General features: G+C 36.4%; 1 protein-coding gene across 4 annotated transcripts; it reads right to left on the bottom strand.

Moving 5' to 3' along the window:
* Nucleotides 1–1,223: 1,223 nt before the first annotated feature.
* rangrf (RAN guanine nucleotide release factor) lies at nt 1,224–12,510 on the bottom strand. 4 transcript variants are annotated; one of them, XM_077206298.1, is made up of 6 exons: nt 12,423–12,510; nt 12,101–12,179; nt 10,476–10,592; nt 7,948–8,110; nt 1,748–1,842; nt 1,224–1,573 (listed from the first exon to the last, which is right to left on the bottom strand). In XM_077206298.1, exons 2-6 carry the CDS (start codon nt 12,163–12,165, stop codon nt 1,462–1,464), a joined length of 552 nt encoding a protein of 183 aa, XP_077062413.1. In that variant the 5' UTR covers nt 12,166–12,179; nt 12,423–12,510; the 3' UTR covers nt 1,224–1,461. The 4 variants fall into 4 exon arrangements, with proteins under 4 accessions (XP_077062413.1, XP_077062412.1, XP_077062411.1 ...); XM_077206297.1 differs by having other exon boundaries at nt 12,416–12,465; XM_077206296.1 differs by lacking the exon at nt 12,423–12,510 and having other exon boundaries at nt 12,101–12,412.
* Nucleotides 12,511–20,180: the final 7,670 nt, after the last annotated feature.

The following is a 20,180-nucleotide window of genomic DNA, read 5'->3' on the forward strand; positions in this document are numbered from 1 at the left end:
ATGTTTAGTTCTCACAGAGATTGTGGTAGAATGACTGGAACACAAATAGTCTTTTAATTTTGTGACTGACTTGACAGCTGTAATAATCTTGCTGCTAATCATTAATCATGACTTGACGGACAAAGACTTACTTTGAGTAGTTAGAATGAGGTAGCACTCAAGCTGAATGTTTAAAACATAACATCAGAAACAGTCTTGTATTTTGTCTTGTTTGCTGATGCCTTTAAATGTCCTAGAATATTAGGACTATAAGACACTATTCAATGGGACACAGAATAATGGTCAGCATTTGCCTTAATTGTGCTCTACTGAAAGTGTATGAACTTGTGTATGATGCTTTACAGAAACTAATCTAACTAATTATCTGCATTAAATTACTTAAGAGTATTTAAATATATAGGTACATATTTGGTCTGTAACATATGACAGTATATAATTTGAAAATAAATTATTTTTAAAAGATTGACTATTCTATTTTCTATATACATAACAATAACACTGCAACCTGTCCTTGTCTTTTAAGTACAAAATATACCACTGATAATACACAAAACATATTTTCACATTTAATTCGCACTTAAAAATGTCTGAATGTCATTGTATTAATCAAACCATGAAGTGATATCAGCATGGGAATAATGCTAAATCTCTTTTTTTATGATTAATCAACTGGTCCCATGGCCATTTTAAATGGATTTATGAAGATGTTACACTTAAGCCACAATACATGCTGTTTTCATTTTGATCACTATACCTATTGGTTTATAATTTAAAACCTAATTTTTTTGTGAAAGGTTTTGATTGTGCTATTTTTCTTTAATAGCACATGGTCAGTGACATTTTTGGTCAAAAGAAAAAAAATAATGTCTCAAGAGTGTTTTCACTCTTTCAGATTGATAGGAAAGTTGATGAATGTGTGGAAGAGTCTAACATTTCCAAGTTAAGGAAAAACCCGAGTTAAGTTGATGAATGTGGGGAAGTGTCTTACATTTCAGAGTTAAGGAAAAACCTGAGTTTCAACATGGTTCCAGTAAAGTTGTTAAACATTAGTTTTGAGGTCAATAATAGAGATGTTTGAATCAGCATACAAAAGACAATGATGACTGCAAACCTTTGATAATATTAAGAAAACTCCAAAGACATTCTGCTGAATGAACCAGCATAAATTTGCATTGAGTAATAAATGCTGGTTCTGAAATTCAGAAGGATTCAGAAACACACTCTTTCTTATTAAGAATTGCATTTATTTTTACTTTTTAATAATTCAAGATTCAGTTTATTTGCACAGCCTCATCTATAAATTAGACAAATGCTAAACCTTGCCACTACAAGGAAAATATTTCATAAGTTTTTTTTAACTTGATCAGTCATTGTAAATGCATAATTTTAAAATCTTCTGGAAAAAAAGTATTTTGTAATGGAATTTAGACTTTCTTGTGATTACACATATGCATGAAGAATCTACCCGAACACTCCAGGGTCAAGTAGACATAAGGACTGCAGAACACCCTGGAAGTCCTGTAGTGTCCACGGTGAAGCTGCCACATTTCCAACGGCACTGCTGCTGAGGGGACTGAGACAGAAGATTTTAAATCAAACCTCACAATATTCACATTAAGATCCTGACTATATTTCATCTATGAACACCGTGTGAATAATTGATTAATAATCATTTTTTAATTTAAGACATGTAGGTAATCCTCCAGTGTATTGGTGAGTTTAACCTATATGTGTTTAACTAACTCACTTAATGCAAACAGGATCGTTGAATGTCACTAAGATGTCAGTAGTGTACTGTGGCAAGCGGAACAAGCACAGGTGAATGTTCACAGTGTTCTTGGCCTGTGAAAAAATTTAATTCAAAATTTAATTCAATTCCCAAATCGTAGTATGCTGAAATGAGTATTCCAAAGTTACCAGGATCTACTACGGATCTGGTAGACCTGGTCTACTTTTTACGGATAGAACCCGAAGTGCAGATTCATGCACTCTAACGGATAACGGTAGAGAGGTTTAGATAAAGCGGTTTGAGTGAATAATAATCAGTATCTAATGTGACGAAAATATAACATTATCCACATTATATTTAATCTGCAACAGCATTATAAACTTTTATAAAGATACATTTGGTCATTAACTTTTAAAAGTATAATTTTGAAAAACACATGAGGAGAGTTCTTTGCATAATAGAACCACGACTAGCAGATCAACATGCTACTACATTTCTCTCCGATTTGGTTGGAAATTAAATTAAATTGATTGTGGAAGATTTCAACTGTGACAAGATGATTGACGGCAGCTTAAACGGTGACAGGATGCATGTGACTAAGCAACAGAGCGGTCTGTTAAAGACGTACTCTAATTATGACGAAACAGTCATAGCCGTGGGAACGTATTTTGAGCAATGGGGGCTGAGGGTCTATAATAGGCATGGCGCAGAGCAAGAGAAGCAGCGATGACTGGACGATGGCAGAGGCAAAAGCACAAGAGAACTTTTGTTAATAAAAGTTGCATTTCTTCATTTAATGGGGTCCTATTATGCCCGTTCACAAGGTCTTAATTTTGGGGTGTACTAGAATATGCTTTTATGCTTGATTGTTCAAAAACACATTATTTTTCACATATTTTACATTATTACAGCACCTCTCTTCCCCTATCTGGCATGAACGCATCAGGGTTTCCCGCAGCACTTTGTTACTAAGGCGGCCGCCTAAGAAACACACGCCTGCCGCCTTACTGTGCGTTCACACCGCCGCCGGCGAGAGCGTCAAAGTGGCCGGAAGTCATTCATTGTCAATGAGAGCCGGCGGCGAGCTCCGGCGAGAGCGGCGCGTCTTGGATGGTGAGAGCGGCGAGGAGAGTTGAAGTCAGGTCAACTTTATGGTAATAAGGAATGACGCGGTTCGGCGGCAACCGGCGGCAACCAATCGGAATATAGAAGTGCTCCGTTTGAGAGGAGTCCAGAGAACGCAGTCCTGTAAACTTTGGTTCCGACCACATTAGTTCCCAAGCAAAATTGAGGAGGTTGATCATTTGAATTTGATAAGGCGCGCAACACTAGTATTTATAGGCAATATTTTCGCGCTAGAACGCTTGTTTTTCAGCGGGAATTCAATTTATAATAGCACTTAACCATGAACACAAAAGCCACACCACACAAATGGCTTTAATTTGTTTATTTCATTAGCAAACATGTCACTATAATTGTTAAGTTTTTTCCATCGATCAATTTTCTGCAAAAATAACGATCGACATGCTTGTTTGCTTTGTGGCCCCTTTAAATACAGTTGTAAAAAAGACCACGCGTTCGATCTACGTCAGAGCATCAGAGCGTCCACGAATCTTTCCACGGCCTCGCTGGCCGGGCGGCGAGAGCGAATTTTGCCGCTCTCGCCGGCGGCGGTGTGAACGTACAGTTAACTACGTCGTCAAAAAAAATTATATGAGCGATATCCGCCGAGTTACTCTGTCCTGTTTTCTCCATTTCAATCTTTAAATATGTGATAAGCCTTCGTGTTCGCTTCAGTCTTGTAATCAGCGCGTTCTTCCGCAGCGGCGCCAAGCACGTCAGAACCATATACTGTAAAAAATGGTCAAAACAAACAGAAGACAGGGTGTGTGTGTCTGTGTGTGTTCATCTGAGCCTCATTGGTCTGTCACTGCTCGTCAATGTCAGAATATTTGAGATGACTAATCAAATCAAAGTAGGCGGTCTTTATGTTCGCAGCGCAAATTTTAGTAGAGAGCGACTCATAGACAGGAGCGACTCGACGCACTTCAGTTTACGGTCGGTCAAGTGCGAGAAGATGTAAGTTGCTAAACTAAACATTTCCTATTTGACAGTTTTTTTTAGGTCATAAATGTTAAACGAATCACAAAAATAATCAGGCAAACTAATAAACTTTTGTCTATTTTTGCCATTTTGAACTGAAAATAGACCACGTGACGTGACTCATGTAATGTAACCTTAGCCTAATAATTAGTTTACTGTCATTGTGAGGGGACAAGACACATTAACCAGGGTACCTGCGGGATCTTAAAAGCATTGAAAAATAATATCAAATTAAGGCCTTACAAGCCTTGAACTTGGTATACAAAGTCTTGGATTTCGTTACAAAAGTATTATATATTTTTTTTATTACTAGGATTGAGTTCACCTTGCACTCCACGTCATAGCAGAAAGCGCGAAAGCGTGCGCACCATTACTATGGTTACTAGGCAAGTGAGTTACAGAACAAGATAGTAACGTTAGCCAAGCGTAGTTTGTCGTCTGAAATAGGAAAGTTTCAGTTTAATCCGCTGTGGCCACAAATGCCAGAATTCAATAATTTACCCCAAAATCAGAGCTTTTCTGTTAAAATAACTTGTTTTCTACCCGGTCTTTTCAATAGTAGCTGGGAACCATGCGCGCGCGCTCTCTACACTGCTCAAGAAGCGCGGATGATCTGAAAACACAGACAAGCTGGAGTTCAGCAATCTTCATTTGAGATTTTCAACTTAAATTGAAGTGTCATTCAGTCGGTCTATGTTCTGTCACGAGCCGCTTGCGCTGTTTGTGCGGAAAAAATGCAGGCTGATATCCAGCAGTGTTTTTAATGTTGATGCAATGTTTCCCGAATATCCACACGATTTCAAATGTGATTTTATACAACAGTTAAAAAACAAAACAAAAGGGTAACATTAAGTGATTTACTAGATTTAAAACAGTATAGTCAGGCTTATTGCTCTATTTTGCAAAGAAATCTGTGGCTTTGAACGAATCGTGAGATTCAATGAATGACTCGATGACACACATAAAGACAATAAATTACCGCCACCTACTGGCGATTTTAATACAATACTTTTATTACTATTAAACGATTTTTAACATTGCCTATTTATTGAACATTGTTTTATTTAATGAATTATTTATTTTTTAAAGGTATTACAAACGTAAAAAAAGGAAATGGAAAAATTGATTAAAGGGGGCAAATATTGTTTTGATTGGCACCGCGTGTTCCGGAAATGTCACGCTCAGGTGGAAATATTAAGGATGGTAACTTAAAATTCAAGACTTAAGAATGTTAAACAAGAGGATCGTGCAGAACGGATTTCATGTACAGACTTCGCAAGCAAGGATTTTACAAGACGTTTCAGAGTGGTATGTTTTTTTGGTAATTTTCTTATACATTTTAGATACGATGTTGGGTGGATATTATTTATAACAGGGTAACATTATGACTACACAAAGCCCAGAAAAAATGTGTTGTAGTCCAAATGAGTCATTCGTTGTAGTTGTTAGAAAGTGCATTCTATTAAATAAAATATCTCCCTTTGCAGTGGAGCACTTTGAGCTTTGTAACCTTGCAGATCTTTTTTATTATCAAACAGCAAAATTACACACTAACTAAAGTTGAAAAAAGCATAATAGGACCCCTTTAATAGAAGTGAATTTGTCTTTGTTTTATAGTTATAACTAAGCATTTGGTTTAAACTAAGGGGACAATCCAATGAGCTTTTATATATTTGTTACAACGTGAGTATCATCTGTCATTTCGTTAATAAAAGTATGTGAAGGGGGTGGATTAGAATCCACTGCTGCTTCAATGTATATGTAATGATTGATTATAATTAAGGTATTAATAAATATTTTTCCTTCTAAATTTCAAATGAGTTGAATGACTTCTCTGAAGATTTTACTCTGTTATATAAGTTACCAGTGTGATTACTGAAATGTTATTTTCATGTATTCTTTAATGTCAGTATTTGCTATCTGAATGCAGTAACAGTGCTTGCTTATTTAGCCCGGATTCCAGAAGTAAAATAGGGACTTGTTTTGTGTTTGAGAAAGGTCTTCAACGTTTTTAAACATATAGGGATCTAAAGTTCTATAGTTTAAGAGATAATTTCTCAGTTAAAGACTATTTTTTTTCCATTTAGACTAAAGTATAGCTCTCCTTGAGAGAAAGAACGCACTATTTTGATGTTTTGAGAATACTCTCGTGTTTGTAGTTAGAGCCTGGCCAAATCCAACCTTGGAAAAGCTGTGTGTCGTGTGTGTGTGTTAATCTTCTTGGTTACAGGATAAGGAACCACTGGCATTATTGGAGATTGACTGAATTGTTGTTCGAAATCTGTGACCTGGAAGGTCATAAGTCATGACGTGCCTAACTTCAGGGTCCGAGTGTCAGCTGCATAATCGATGGAGATATGCTTCTGTCTATCTGTATATGTGTGGAAAATGACTATGTTTATCTATTCCTTAGCCAATCAGAATCATTCAACCTGTAAGCAATGACGTAGCTTAGACCTTGGTGAATGGTATAACTGCTGTGATCTTTGTAACTGTAAGTGGGGCGGCCTACGAACTCCTGTGCGAGTATTGAAGCTGACTTCTGCTGATGAAACTGCAAACTATCTTCAGTAAAAATTTTCTTCAATTTTTTTTTATATAATTCTGACTCCAGGTCTTCATATCTGGTTCTTTAACTGTAAATCCCCACACCGATAATGCCTAGCGGAGCCCCCACAGAGCACGCTTCGCTTGCAGTGTCAGCTGCCGTTACCCTTAACGACGCTCTTAGCGACTTCTTATACTCTCAGCAGTATAATTAACTTACTCCTTCACTCGGCTCAACGGAGTGAAGGCTCTCCCGCTCTCCTTCAAAATCTCTTCCAGTCAGACAGCCCTAACAATTAATAAAAGCTTACTACCTTGTTTGTTGATTTGCCAGGGGTGTCACCGAGAATAATTGCCCGGATTCTCCACCATAACTGTAAGGGGATTTACAGTTAAAGACCCAGAACCAGATATGAAGAATGAAGACCTTTCTCAAACACAAAACAAGTCTATTTTATTTCTGGAATCCGGGCTAAATAAGCAAGCACTGTTACTACATTCAGATAGCAAATACTGACATTAAAGAATACATGAAAAGAACATTTCAGTAATCACACTGGTAACTTACATATCAAAGTAAAATCTCCAGAGATGTCATTCAACTCATATGATATTTAGAAGGAAAAATATTGATTAATACCTTAATTATAATCAATCATTATATATACATTGAAGCAGCAGTGGATTCCAATCCACCCCCTTCATATGCGTTTATATTTGCCATTGTACTATTTTGTTATTGATGTGTTTTCATTTATAACAATGAACTACTATAAGAATTTGTTTTTAAAGTAAGGGAAAAATCCAAAGAACTTTCATTTATTTGCAACGCAGGTATACCATATCTTATCTTGTCTTATTCATCTTGTTAATAAAAGTTCTGTGTAACAAGCTAGTTTTTTCATTAAGAATTATATTAATTTAACATTAAACATTCTTTTTGTTCCAAGAAAAGGAAAAATCTAATATTAAATATCAAAATAAGCGCTACAGGTCTAGATTATCATTGACAAATATATTTTCTTGTAAGATATGCAGTGTTATCGGTAACACCGGTGTTGTCACAAGGTTATTAATTAAACAAACACAGGTAATATGTATGCCTATAGTCAAAGCACAATCTCCTAACACAACTGCAGGCTGCATGGCGACAGCAAATAAAAATCAACTCCTATCAAGACCTATCAGCCACAAGAAATATCTCCAATCAAAAATGATATAGGCCTAATTATTCAGCAGCCAGGTAGGCCACCTACTCTGAAAGTCTGCTTCATCCTCCGATAATTGACCCGCCAAGTCGAGGCATGATCTTTTTTTATTTTGTTTGGGCTTCCCAAAAAAAGTCAGAAATGCGTTTTTTGCGCCATTTGGACTGTTGTTGTGTAAAACCCACGACCTTCACTCACGAGTGCGCGCTGTGACGTCATGAGACAACTGTCTGCAATCGGGACGCAGCACTTGTTTTTGGCAAGATAATTATGGTCATTTAGTGTTGTCTGGGACACAATAATATTTCCACTAGAAATGCAAGTTAGTAATAGAAATTGTAAAAAGGATCACAGATGTACCTCCTCATTGAATTTAGAGACCAGCTGAGCTCCAGACAGCAGCCAGGCAGAGCTGCATTCCTGCATTGACAGCTCTGATTGGGAGAGCTGCTCCAGCCCTCTGACCTCCCAGGAGCCATTCTCTACCGCCTTATTACTGGCAGCCACGTCCTCAAAGTGATACCTGTCACAATACAGATGAGAGAACTCATTTTTATCTATATCTATTTCCATTATGAAATAATTCAATAATGAATTAGGTGGAGATTTTTCGTGAGAAGTTCCCCTGTGTGTAAAAATACGAAATAATCCACTCAATTATCAGTGAATGAGAACAAGTGACTTACTTCTAGAGCTGCTGTACAGCCAAAACATTTTTGTTTGTATCATTTATTTTCCTTTTATCACTGTAAAACTACTTTGAAACAATCTGTATCGTAAAAAACGCTATATAAATAAAGGTGAATTGACTTGACTAATGTTGGTGGGGAAAATATCACATTCACATATGTAAATGGAAGAAATGTAAAATCACCTTTGACAGAATAGGCCTAATTGAAAAAACAAAGCAGAAAGATGGAAAACCTATGTTCCTCTACGTCAAAATATTTACCATTTTAGTGGTGACCTGATCTTTAATTCATGAGTCCATTCCATTTCAAATCTTGCTTTTTTGGAAGTAAGTGGGGTGTTCCCTTAATGACAAAAGAATGCTCCCTGTTTTGGATTGTAAATGTGCAAAATGTGCAATAAAAACTTTGAAGATAGTTTATAAACATTTCCATTTTAAATAACTTCTAAAAAATGATTCACATTTCTATTTATCATTTCATATTTCTATTTGAATATTTTGGTTAATCAAAAATCCCGATAAAAAACATCCACACATTCCACATTTCAACCATTTTAGCTATTAATAATAAGAAGAAATGTTTCTTGAGCACAAAATCAGCATATTAGAATTAGATCTGAAAGATCTTGTGAGACTGAAGACTGGAGTAATGGAGCTTTATCTTCACAATAAAATACCAAACATTATAAAATATATTAAAATAGAAAGCAGTTTTTATTTAATCAAATAAATGCAATCTTGTTTGGCATAAGAATGAAATAATGAAATATCATTAGTTTACCCAAGGAGCAGAAAAGCCAGGAGTGTTAAAAAAACAATTTAGAAATTTGATATTGAAACTTTAATTTGGTAGATTATCACAACAGCAGCCAATCATCAAACAAGAGCATATTTTTTCCCCCAAACCAGGCCATTGTGACTGAATGCTAGATGCTCAATGCTAGTTGCTATCCCTGGATAGATACAGTAGATTGTTTTATTTAATACCATGTCAGCATCTAAGGCTATCTTCATGGCAAAATTCAAGTACAAAAATACAAATATCATATAAATACAATAAAACTAAGCACACAAACACAAAAAGTCATATTATATATATATTTTTTTAAATTAACATATGATAATCCAAAACCTTTTCAGGCATAAATCTTACTAAATAAGTGAAATAACTTCATAAAAGAGCATTCTACTTGTATTAAACCCAGGACAGTCCAATAAAATATGTTTAACAGAGAGGGGAATCTTACAAAACATGCATAGAGTTGGGTCTTCACCTTTAAGCAAAAAAGCATGAGTCAAGCTTGTATGACCTATACAACATCTGGTGAATACCACTTGATCAGAACTAGTAAAAAAAAGTCGGTAACACTTTAAGGTAAGGGTACATGAATTATCATAAATTCATGCATGAATTCTGCATTCATTCATGCATTAATATCTCATGAATCATCAGGAACTAACACAAGTTCAACATTTTTCATTCATGACTTCATGGATGAACAACACCTTAATTAAAACATTAACTAAGATGAGCACATCATCATGAATTATGATTTATTACGCATGATCATGATGTTTTCTTTGTTCACAGTTATGCCACCATTAATAGCACATTGTTCATCAATGTTTCAAAGGACTGGTCACCACTTTAGTTGAGGGGCCACACACATGATGAAGTCATTGATAGATAATGCTTAGTTAATGATGACTACTGTATTTGAATGTCAACAGAATTTGTGTGCTATGAGTTGCGATTGGTCTATTTTGGGGTCTGTCCAATACAGTAGTCATCATTAACTAAGCATTATCTACCAATGACTTCATCATGTGTGTGGCCCCTCAACTAAAGTGGTGACTAGGTCACTGACCTAGACAAAGAACAAAGAAAACATAATGATCATGCGTAATAAATCATAATTCATGATGATCTGCTCATCTTAGTTAATGTTTTAATTAAGGCGTTGTTCATCCATGAAATCAGGAATGAAAAACGTTCAACTCGTGTTAGTTCCTGATGATTCATGAGATATTAATGCATGAATGAATCCAGAATGAATGCATGAATTTATACATGAATTCATGATAATTCATGTACCCTTACCGTAAAGTGTTACCAAAAAGTCTACTAAGAAAGGGGCCCTTGGGTTTGCTATAACTCCAGGTTCCTATGTGTTTTATATCCAAGCCTACATGTTACCTGGCTGCTTCAGCATCCTGCACTTGACTTTGGTACTCCAGCAGTTCAATGATGATACTCTGATCTGTCTGAGAGTGAGCAAACACTTCTTGATTATCAGGGATCTGCCTCAGTTCACTGCAGACAGTAGGAAAGAGAATGATTGGCTTTTACTATACAAATTAGGTAAATTCAAGTTTAATTAAAAGTCACAACATGCAAACCCACGAGTGGTTGTAAAAAGATGGCGGCAACCGCAATGTGATAATAATCAGACTTTTTTTTATATGAATGATCCCTAACAACCAGTTTTTTTTTGCCAAGTATAGTTAATTTTATACTACTCATCTGTGGGCTGTTTGCAGTTGCAAAGAAACTGACATATTACAGTTTTTCTCAATTGCTAAAACACAATCAATTAAACAATTTACCATTTTCTCAGAGCTTTAAACACAAACTCAGAACTACACACCAACTTGTACAAACCCTCAAACTGTCGCATCAAAATCAAATGTTTAAGTCAAACACATATTCTCTATTGTCAGAATCAAAATTTGGCCTCAGATGAAATAGAAAACCTAACAAATACACAGTCTATATTCCTGCCCAGTGAACACTAGTGAGATTGATTCATATTACTGCAACAAAAACCTCTTCTTGGGGATTATTTTACAGCTCAATATCTAATACAGCATACAACGTAAATGAAAGAGTGCAGAAAAGTTAATTTTCATTACACTACTTTAATTGATCTATCAGTTGATGAAAAGCACAAGAAAAGAAAAGTTAAAATACCAAAGAAGTAAATATATAGTCAGTATTCAACAATACATTATACTGTCAATTACAGTACAGTTAATAAATAAATACTTTCAGCATCCTCTGCACCTTTGGTCAAATTTCATTACAGTCCTATAGCAGTGTCTTGGTCTTTCTCTACTTCAAACAAATTGGCTATAAGTAAATTTGACAATCACGAGTTTGAGGGTGTACATGTGCTACATTTTACTGAATATAGAATACTAGTGAAAGTTCCCTCATCTAAAGTACTGTTACTGTGTACTGTACTTATACTGTATGAGTGAATAGTATAAAGACGCTGCAGATAATTCTTTCAGCTCTCTCTCTCACCCCAGTGTTAGGATGCAAAAACACATATTTATACATTATTAAAAATAAAGTAGCAAAACTGATGGCACACTAATCAGAATCTCAGGATAATATAAATAGGAGCACAGGTGATTAATAATGTTTACTAATTGATAAATGTGTGCTATTTGTAAGTTTACATTGTGATGCTTGAGTTAATTATATTATGCGTTTTATGAATGAGAACATGGTTAAACTGTGTAGAATAAGGGCATTTTTGTATAACGTTAGAGCTTTGCACAAATCATTCAGAATATTAAAATGTGTGTGAAAACAGGTGAAATTTGTTAAACGTTTTGAGAAAAGGTTATTTGTTTTGATAAGTAAATTAATGGTTTGGCAGTTGTGCCAACTGAATCAGTGTGTTAGCAATCAAAAAAAAAAATGTAATATTTGACGTTCTGTGACATATATAACTGTTACGTTGACTTTGGAAATACACTAGTTAACGTACATAGATTTCTACGTCACTGAAACATGCGGTTTTATATAATTACCTAATATCCTTGGCATTTAGGGGAATAACAGCTGATAAAGCACCGCCAAACAGAGTCCGAGCCATAGCTGTGTTCGCCACTGCAATGATAAAGCCATTTATGTACAACATACGACAACATATCAAAGAAAAGTATAACTTACAGTAGGATTATCAATGTGCTGTCAATAAAACAACATCTTAAAACCCTCAGCACAACGTCAACATTACGATTGAACACATCGTAATTTCATCACAAAGGTATATAGACATATGACGTCAACTTAATGAACTTAGGCCATGTCAATACTTTCACATAAATATACAACAGACTCACGACTGTCCAGCCAATATGACTTCCCGCCTCCATCAGCTGATACCGGATGTGATGTAAATTAAGATTAAGCTCGCCCTCTAGTGGTGTATAACAAATGATCAACCCGAAGTGATGGTACTGGAACACTGTCTGAATTAGAATGAATTTATTTGGCAATAGCCTATTATACATTTGTGTAATTTGTGAAGGAGTACTACTTGTAAAGCACATTTTTGAAGGAGTAGCTACCATCTAGCTCCATTACATTATATCTACATGTATATTGATGATGTCAAGAATGCATTATAATGTTCATATTTAGATAAACATGAAACATATTGTGTGTTATTTGTATACACCCTACTGACAAATGGTTGGACACGATTGACTAAATTTACGACTAATATCACCTTTTTGCTATTAAGGCTTATGTAATAATTTAAATTAATTGATTAATTAATTAAAGTTAGAAGAAATGTGAAAATAAACAATGTTATTTGAATGAAACAAACAAACAAACAAACAAACAAACAAACAAACAAACAAACAAATTCATTGGAATTAATCAAACTTAAAAATGCTATTGAAGAGAGAGAGAGAGGGCAGTTTACATTAGTTTTTTTGTGTGTGATTAAATTCAGGCAGTCAGGATTATGTAAATTCCATGAATTAATTATTTACAATCATTCATGCGATTGAAATCTGTTGGGGTTGCTTGTCTTGTCTCTTTAAAATGTAAACGCAACGCCCCTACATTAAAGACTGCTAAGCGCGTGACATTACTGACATTATTGCTTGCTAGGCTGCTCTGGTGAAGCTAACTTTAGCGAAAAAATAAATCTCTCTCCACCCCAATTTTGTGCTTTTGTATGCCTTACCGACATAAATTGGAACATGCACTACATTTTCATTATCATTGGAAAGTTAACGTTTCCAACGTGCTGGTGATTTGCTAAACAGTCTTGAGTGCATAGCCATCATATATTAGCCTCTAATGCTGGAAAATGAATTGTTAGCACGTTAATTTAACGGAACTGTTGCATGATAAGCCTGTGTTGACTTATTTACAGCACAATAAACTGTAGCATGTTCGTTCTGAAAGCTTGTAAATTACTCATTGTTTTTCCATTTTCTCTCTCTCTATTATTTTTTTTTTCTCAGTTCAGATGGGCTTTATTGACATGAGTGTTTCTAGAACCTTGTTCCCACAACATCAAAATCATTTTTTCAGAAATCTTTGAACAGTATGCAATAATTGTATTATGAACATTAATTGGTATGAAGATTGATATCATTATTGTTATCAACATCATTACTCTGTGGTAACCAAGATCTTTTAAATATGAAATTTAAAATTAAAGAGTAGAACATGTTCAACTAAATGTTCCTTATTTAATTCACTTCTCTTTCTCTCTCTTAGGAGTCAATGATGATGTTGTCCATGTGTTTGTCCATCCATTGAAGTTCTGTCTATGTGGTTCACGTCATGATCAAATTTGTTTTTGTGTGTGTTCAATTTCAGTTGTTAAATATTATTTTGTAAAATATTTTGTGTGTTCAAGTTCAGGTGTTATATATTATTTTGTAAACTACACAATCTTAAATCTACCCCCAGAGTCATCCTTTTCTTCCCTCTGTACTTGAAAATGTGGTCCATCTAGTGACTGAAAAGACTATAACATGATTCCTTGTTTATTTTACTTGAGTTATTATAGTATGCTACTTAGACCCAATAATTTCTCAACATTCCTAGGAACCTGGTTTAATTGCAATAAAGAAAGTAGTATTTGGGTGTAATAAAACTTGAAAAAAAAACTCTAATGTAGTTAAAACTGGGTGGAAATACTGCCTTGGTGGTAGAGTTTAGATTCTCTGCCCGAGCCCGAGCCGATATTTCCCGCCACTATGCTCGGGTCGGGTCGGATCGGGCCCTTGATCAAACACGTCACGTGTCACGCGCAGCGTCTCCTCCACTCGCACGCTGTGCTGTAACGTTAGGCCTATTGTGTAACTTAAGTGCAACATGGAGCTTGAAGAAGTAAAGAAAAAAAATAAAACAGGAGAATTAACTTTGAGCAAGTATGAAGGAAAGTCGGAGGTATGGAAATATTTTAAACTAGTCGTGGGCAGTGACAACATATGTGCTGGCTTTGTTGAGTGCAAGTGCGCCGCGCTGCTAGAGAGTCTGTACGTGTTGTAGCCAGTAAATAAGCGCATTTAGTTTCATATTTATTAAAATATTATAATGTTATTTTTTTCCATCTATGTTGATTATGAAAGTGAACAGAGTAGATAGGAGGATGCGCAATATCAGGAGACATGGAGTGGTTCAGGCATGATTTTGACCACTTCATTATGTTTTGTTTTGTAGAAAGCCTTTCTTTAAAGTGAATTTCGTTTTGTATAAATTGTATCTTAATTTTAATAAATTTTTCATCAACCAATTGCCTGGATTTAATAAATAAGCAGCAAATATAGCAGACAATAATCATGATATGGAGGCGCCGGCGAGCCGCAGTCACCATAGCACGTGAACTAAAGCCATCTCATCATAAATTAAATCAATTCTGCACGCTTGTCACCGAATTTACAAATTCACATCTTGCTTGTTGCACGCACACATATGTCGAAATAACATTATTAATAATAATGAATCTTTAAGAATATTTGATTGAATGCTGAATGTTGTGCTTGTTCAATTTAATAAAATTAAAACTTTCATTGTGATAATTAAAATAATTGAATATTAAATATTAAGTGGCCAATTTTTGCACATTTATTAATAGTATTTATACAATATATATATATATATATATATATATATATATTTAAAATTGCGCAGCTCCCCCCTGTCAATGTTCTAGAACCCATTCAGCACCTGCGTTAAAAAATGATCTGGCGTCGCCCCTGGTTATAACGGCCCACGTATTAAAAATGATCGGGTTTAAATCGGGCTCGGGCTCATAATTACAGTTAATGTGTCGGGCCGGGCCGATCTAAGCTCTACTTGGTGGCACTCTTTTCGGTCCTTTAAAACTAGGGTCTTGGGACTGCGGTTCTCCGACTCGGTAGGTGACGCTGTCACAAAAAACTAGGGTCCTAGAAATGCGGTCCTAGAAGTGGGGTCTTCACCACTCTTCAGGCGACGAACGACGCAGCCACCAACGTAATCATCCGGAGCGAAGTGCCGGCTGCAGACATAGGTGCTACCTCTTTTTATTTCAAAACTGTTCCCTTCTTCTCTTCGGATCGCCTGTATCCATTTGGGTTTCAGGTTTGGATCCACGGGAAAAGAATAAAATGAAAGGTAGGGCTGTTTTTTGGTGGAAGACAAACAGCCTGGAACACAACAGAAACTGCGACTCTTCGACTCTGCCATTTTTCGTATCTGCTGCTACGATAACAGGAAGTTCTAATACACTTCATTGACGTATTTCCGGTCAAAACATGCGGAAGTGCGTAAAAGGTCTATGCAGCCTCCGGGAATGCAGACAGATAATATTGCACTAAAGGCGCACTGGGGTAAAAGGCTTTATTAGACTTTATTCTCTTTTAAACCACTAGATGGCACAAAAAGTCTCTATAATACGATCGCATTATGATTCATTTATAAATAGAACCGAATGTCAGGGCTTTACTGAGTCATTAACGTATGAATATTTTAACCTGTAAATTCATCTGAAACTCACGCACATTTTCATTATGTGTTAAAATTGTAATAGGCCTATTAGTTCGAATGGAAAATTATGTATTATTATGTAGCCTACAATACATCATTTAAATAAGCATACCTATTGTATATTCAATTTTAATATTAAAATAACTTGACGAACTAACGACTATTGACAAGTTATAACGTTTAGCTAAAAGTCAATAACTTTTATTTCCTTATCCTTTCCTACATCAGCATTTGTATGCACACGACGTCAGAGCGCAAAAAAATTTTCTCTGCATTGCAAACCATCTCTCAAACACAAAGGTAAAGCCAACAACAACAGAATATTTCCCTCAACCTGCAGCTCGTGTCCATAACAACAATCAGACCGTCTTCCTATTTCCGGTGTTACACCAGATTCTGTGACCATCATTATCTGTGACCGTAGAGGGCGTGGTTATCGCTGTGGTGCGTGATCTACGGAAACAGCTTAAAGGCCTCATTATGCTTCTGCGTCAACTCCACGGGGTAGCTACGCCGTCACTCCTACGGCTTGGTGGCTGTTTTGGTTCTGCGTCAGGTTGCTTGCATCATAGTGCATCTGACCAATCACAGCCCTTTGGGTCTGCGTTGCCTCGACGCGTAGTTACAATTTTTTGGAGATGCACATCGAGCTACGGCGGAGGGGTCGGAGAGGGGTTCGCGGCGACGCAGAGGGGTCTGCGGGTGTACGCCGTCGATTCGCCGCAGAAGCATAAAACAGGCTTAACTTCTAACTAGCAGAGCCTAAAAGGACTTTGCGAAACGTTTGTTTAGAAATGCACACCATAAATTATTATTTGCATGCCCAGATTAAGCACAATGTGGTCGTTTTCTCACTGAGTAGCCTACTATGTGGGTTATTCATTAAATATTTGCGCGAGAACGACCCTGGCGACCGTGCACGTTTAATGAGAGCACGCTTTTAGGAAAGTTTATCACTATATGATGTCTATGTGCTTCTCAATATCCCTCCTCGTCTCCTCCCTCCTCTGTCCTCCATCCTATGACCCGGAAACCAATCAAGCACAGCCATCTTGAAGGACATCACAATTCTCTAATTGCACCGCGAGGAGTCGAGGATCGAGGAGTGAGGAGGCTTTCAGAGGAGTCATTAGCGAGGATACACAGGTGTATCCTATGCGGAAGTGTTTTATTGTATTTTTATTGTTTTATTTATTGTTTTATTGACTAAACGTGACGCACGTATACATTCTCCCCCCTTCACATCGGTCACAATAATTTGAATTTATACTTTACCCTTGCTGTTTATATAAACCACACATCTAACATATTTCAACAGGGTATCTTAGTCGATCGTCGGGAGAATTAACGATTGACTAACGTTATAGGCTAAACTAATATTTATATTAAAATGTATTGTTATTTAACTTATATAAATTAAAAATGCAATAAAAATACAAAAATACAGCGTGTTTTTCCATGATGAATTCTTTATTACTAGAAGATCAAGTTGTGGCAGTTAAACTGGACGTTCGGTTAGGCTAAATTTGAAGATGCGCTGCGGTGCTCTGGAACCTGCCGCTGCGAGCCGGCATTTCTTAAACAGAGACCCTTGTTTGTTCCTAAATAATAATAAAAAAGAATAATGTTAAATATGCTGTAACATACGCGATATAAAACCGAAATCGATCCACGAACCTGTGTCGCGGTGTGAGAAGGCAGAATTTCAACTCCCAAAGTTATCCTTCCCGTCCAGTTCCAATAGGCTATAGCATATCTTTAAATTACTATTAGTAGCCTTTGAAGTTAACATTATATAATACCACAAAAAATACATTTAATATATTAGAACTTCTGTTTATATATCATACTCCATTAATAAAGAAGTCCAGACATTAGAAAAACACATGCATTTTATATTTAATATGAGGGATATACACACGCGTTACGGACGTGACACAAAACAATTTTTTTTTTTAGTAATTCTGTGAAATGTGTGAATTACACTGTGCAAACCTAAAGTAATACTACCCACTAGATGAAGAAGGGTTGGCTCTCCACAGAAAATAAAATATTCATTTTATTTTATTTTTCGTGTTCGCATTTATGAGTTCAAGTTCAAGTTCCTTTATTTATATAGCACATTTAAACAGCCGCTTAGACAGACCAAAGTGCTTTACAGAACACACAAATAAGAAAAGTAAAAACAGCAAAACAACCCATAGAACACATAAAAAGCAGCAAAGCTACGAGTAGCCTTATCAGAGACTCAATTGTAAAATAGTAAAATAATTAAAAATAGAGATCAATATGCTAAAGAGAATAGGTAGGTTTTTACCAAAGACTTAAAGATAGAAAGGTTGGGGGCCGTTCGGATCTCTAGGGGCAGGGTGTTCCACAGACGAGGCCCTGCCACTGCAAAAGCACGCTCCCCTCTACGCTTAAGTCTGACACGAGGGACTACCAGCAGAGCCTGGTCGTGAGACCTCAGGCTTCTGGACAGAATATACGGATGAATAAGTTCGGAAAGATAGACTGGAGCTAAGTTATGTAAATATTTGAAAACAAATAGGAGGATTTTAAAATCTATTCTCTGCCGGACTGGCAGCCAGTGTATTGATTTAAGAATTGGAGAGATATTGTCATATTTGCGACAGTTGAGGATAAGTCTAGCCGCAGAATTTTGGACCAACTGAAGACGGGCAATTTGAGAAACTGATATCCCACAATAAAGTGAATTGTAGTAGTCTAGCGTACACGTGATGAATGCATGAACCGCCATTTCCAAAGTTATCAGAGTAAGAAAGCCTTTGATTTTAGATAGTAAACGAAGTTGGTAGAAGCCGGAGCTGATGACAGCTGATATGTGTTTGTCAAATTTTAAAGACTGGTCAACAAGAACACCTAAGTTCCGCACTCCTGTAGACTTAAAGGGAGATAGGCTCCCCAAGTCTGGGCTTATACACTGAGACCTTTCACTCGGGCTGAAAACAATGACCTCGCTCTTATCATCATTTATAGAGAGGAAGTTTTGAGCCAGCCAAGCCTTCACCTCCTCTAGGCATAGCAGAAGAGAGTTTAACGCTGCAGGATCATTTCTCTTGAATGGAATGTAAATTTGGGTGTCGTCTGCATACAAATGAAATGATACACTGTTTTTCCTTAAGATAGCGCCCAACTGTAGCATGTATAGAGAAAATAAAGAGGGGGCCAAAATGGAGCCCTGTGGAAGACCACAGGTTAGAGGGGCCATGGAGCTGGAGAAATTACCCATCTTAACTAAAAACTTTCTGTCAGAAAGGTACGACCGAAACCATGACAAGAGAGAAGCTTTTAGGCCCACCTCAGTCTCAAGTCTAGCCAACAGAGAAGGGTGGTCAACAGTGTCAAAAGCTGCCGAAAGGTCTAAGAGAACTAGAACCACAGAATCACCAGAATCAATGGAGATAAAAATGTCGTTTAGCACATTAGCAGTCCTGAACCCAGATTGAAAAGCCTCATAGATACAGTTATTTAAAAGAAAGTGCTGGAGTTGATTAAACACGATTTTCTCCAATAACTTGGAAATGAAAGGCAGGACAGAGATGGGTCGGTAATTTTGTAAAATAGAGGGATCCAGTGAAGGCTTCTTAAGCAAAGGAGTGACCATAGCCACTTTGAGATTAACTTGTACAGAGCCCGTATTGAGACACTTGTTAAAAAGAGATACCAAACCTGGACCCACAGAGTCGATGATTAACTTTAGAAATTTCGGCTGAATGATATCATTTGGACAAAATGAAGGTTTGAGCTTGGCGCTCACATCATTTAGTGTCTGGAGGTTGATAGGATCAAAAACCTCACAAACACAATTAGTAGGTGACATGAATGGGGGGAGAGTTAAGTTAGGGCAGACACTAAGTCTTAATTTACTTTATTGTGCTATATAAATAAAGGAACTTGATTTATGAGGAAAAAACAATGTTATGGACGTGACAGTTCCCTGAAAGCGTTAGCCTACTAAAAGACTGCTTTAAAACTTTGACAGACCTCAAACAGAAAGCACTAAGCCTTTCTTTAAAGTTAATTTTGTTTTGTATTAATTGTATCTTCATTTTAATCAACGTTTCATCAACAAATTACCTGGAT

Source organism: Siphateles boraxobius, unplaced genomic scaffold (assembly GCF_051911475.1).
Source record: "Siphateles boraxobius isolate OS27281-9 unplaced genomic scaffold, OSU_SipBor_1 56, whole genome shotgun sequence".
Classification (NCBI taxonomy): Eukaryota; Metazoa; Chordata; class Actinopteri; order Cypriniformes; family Leuciscidae; genus Siphateles; species Siphateles boraxobius.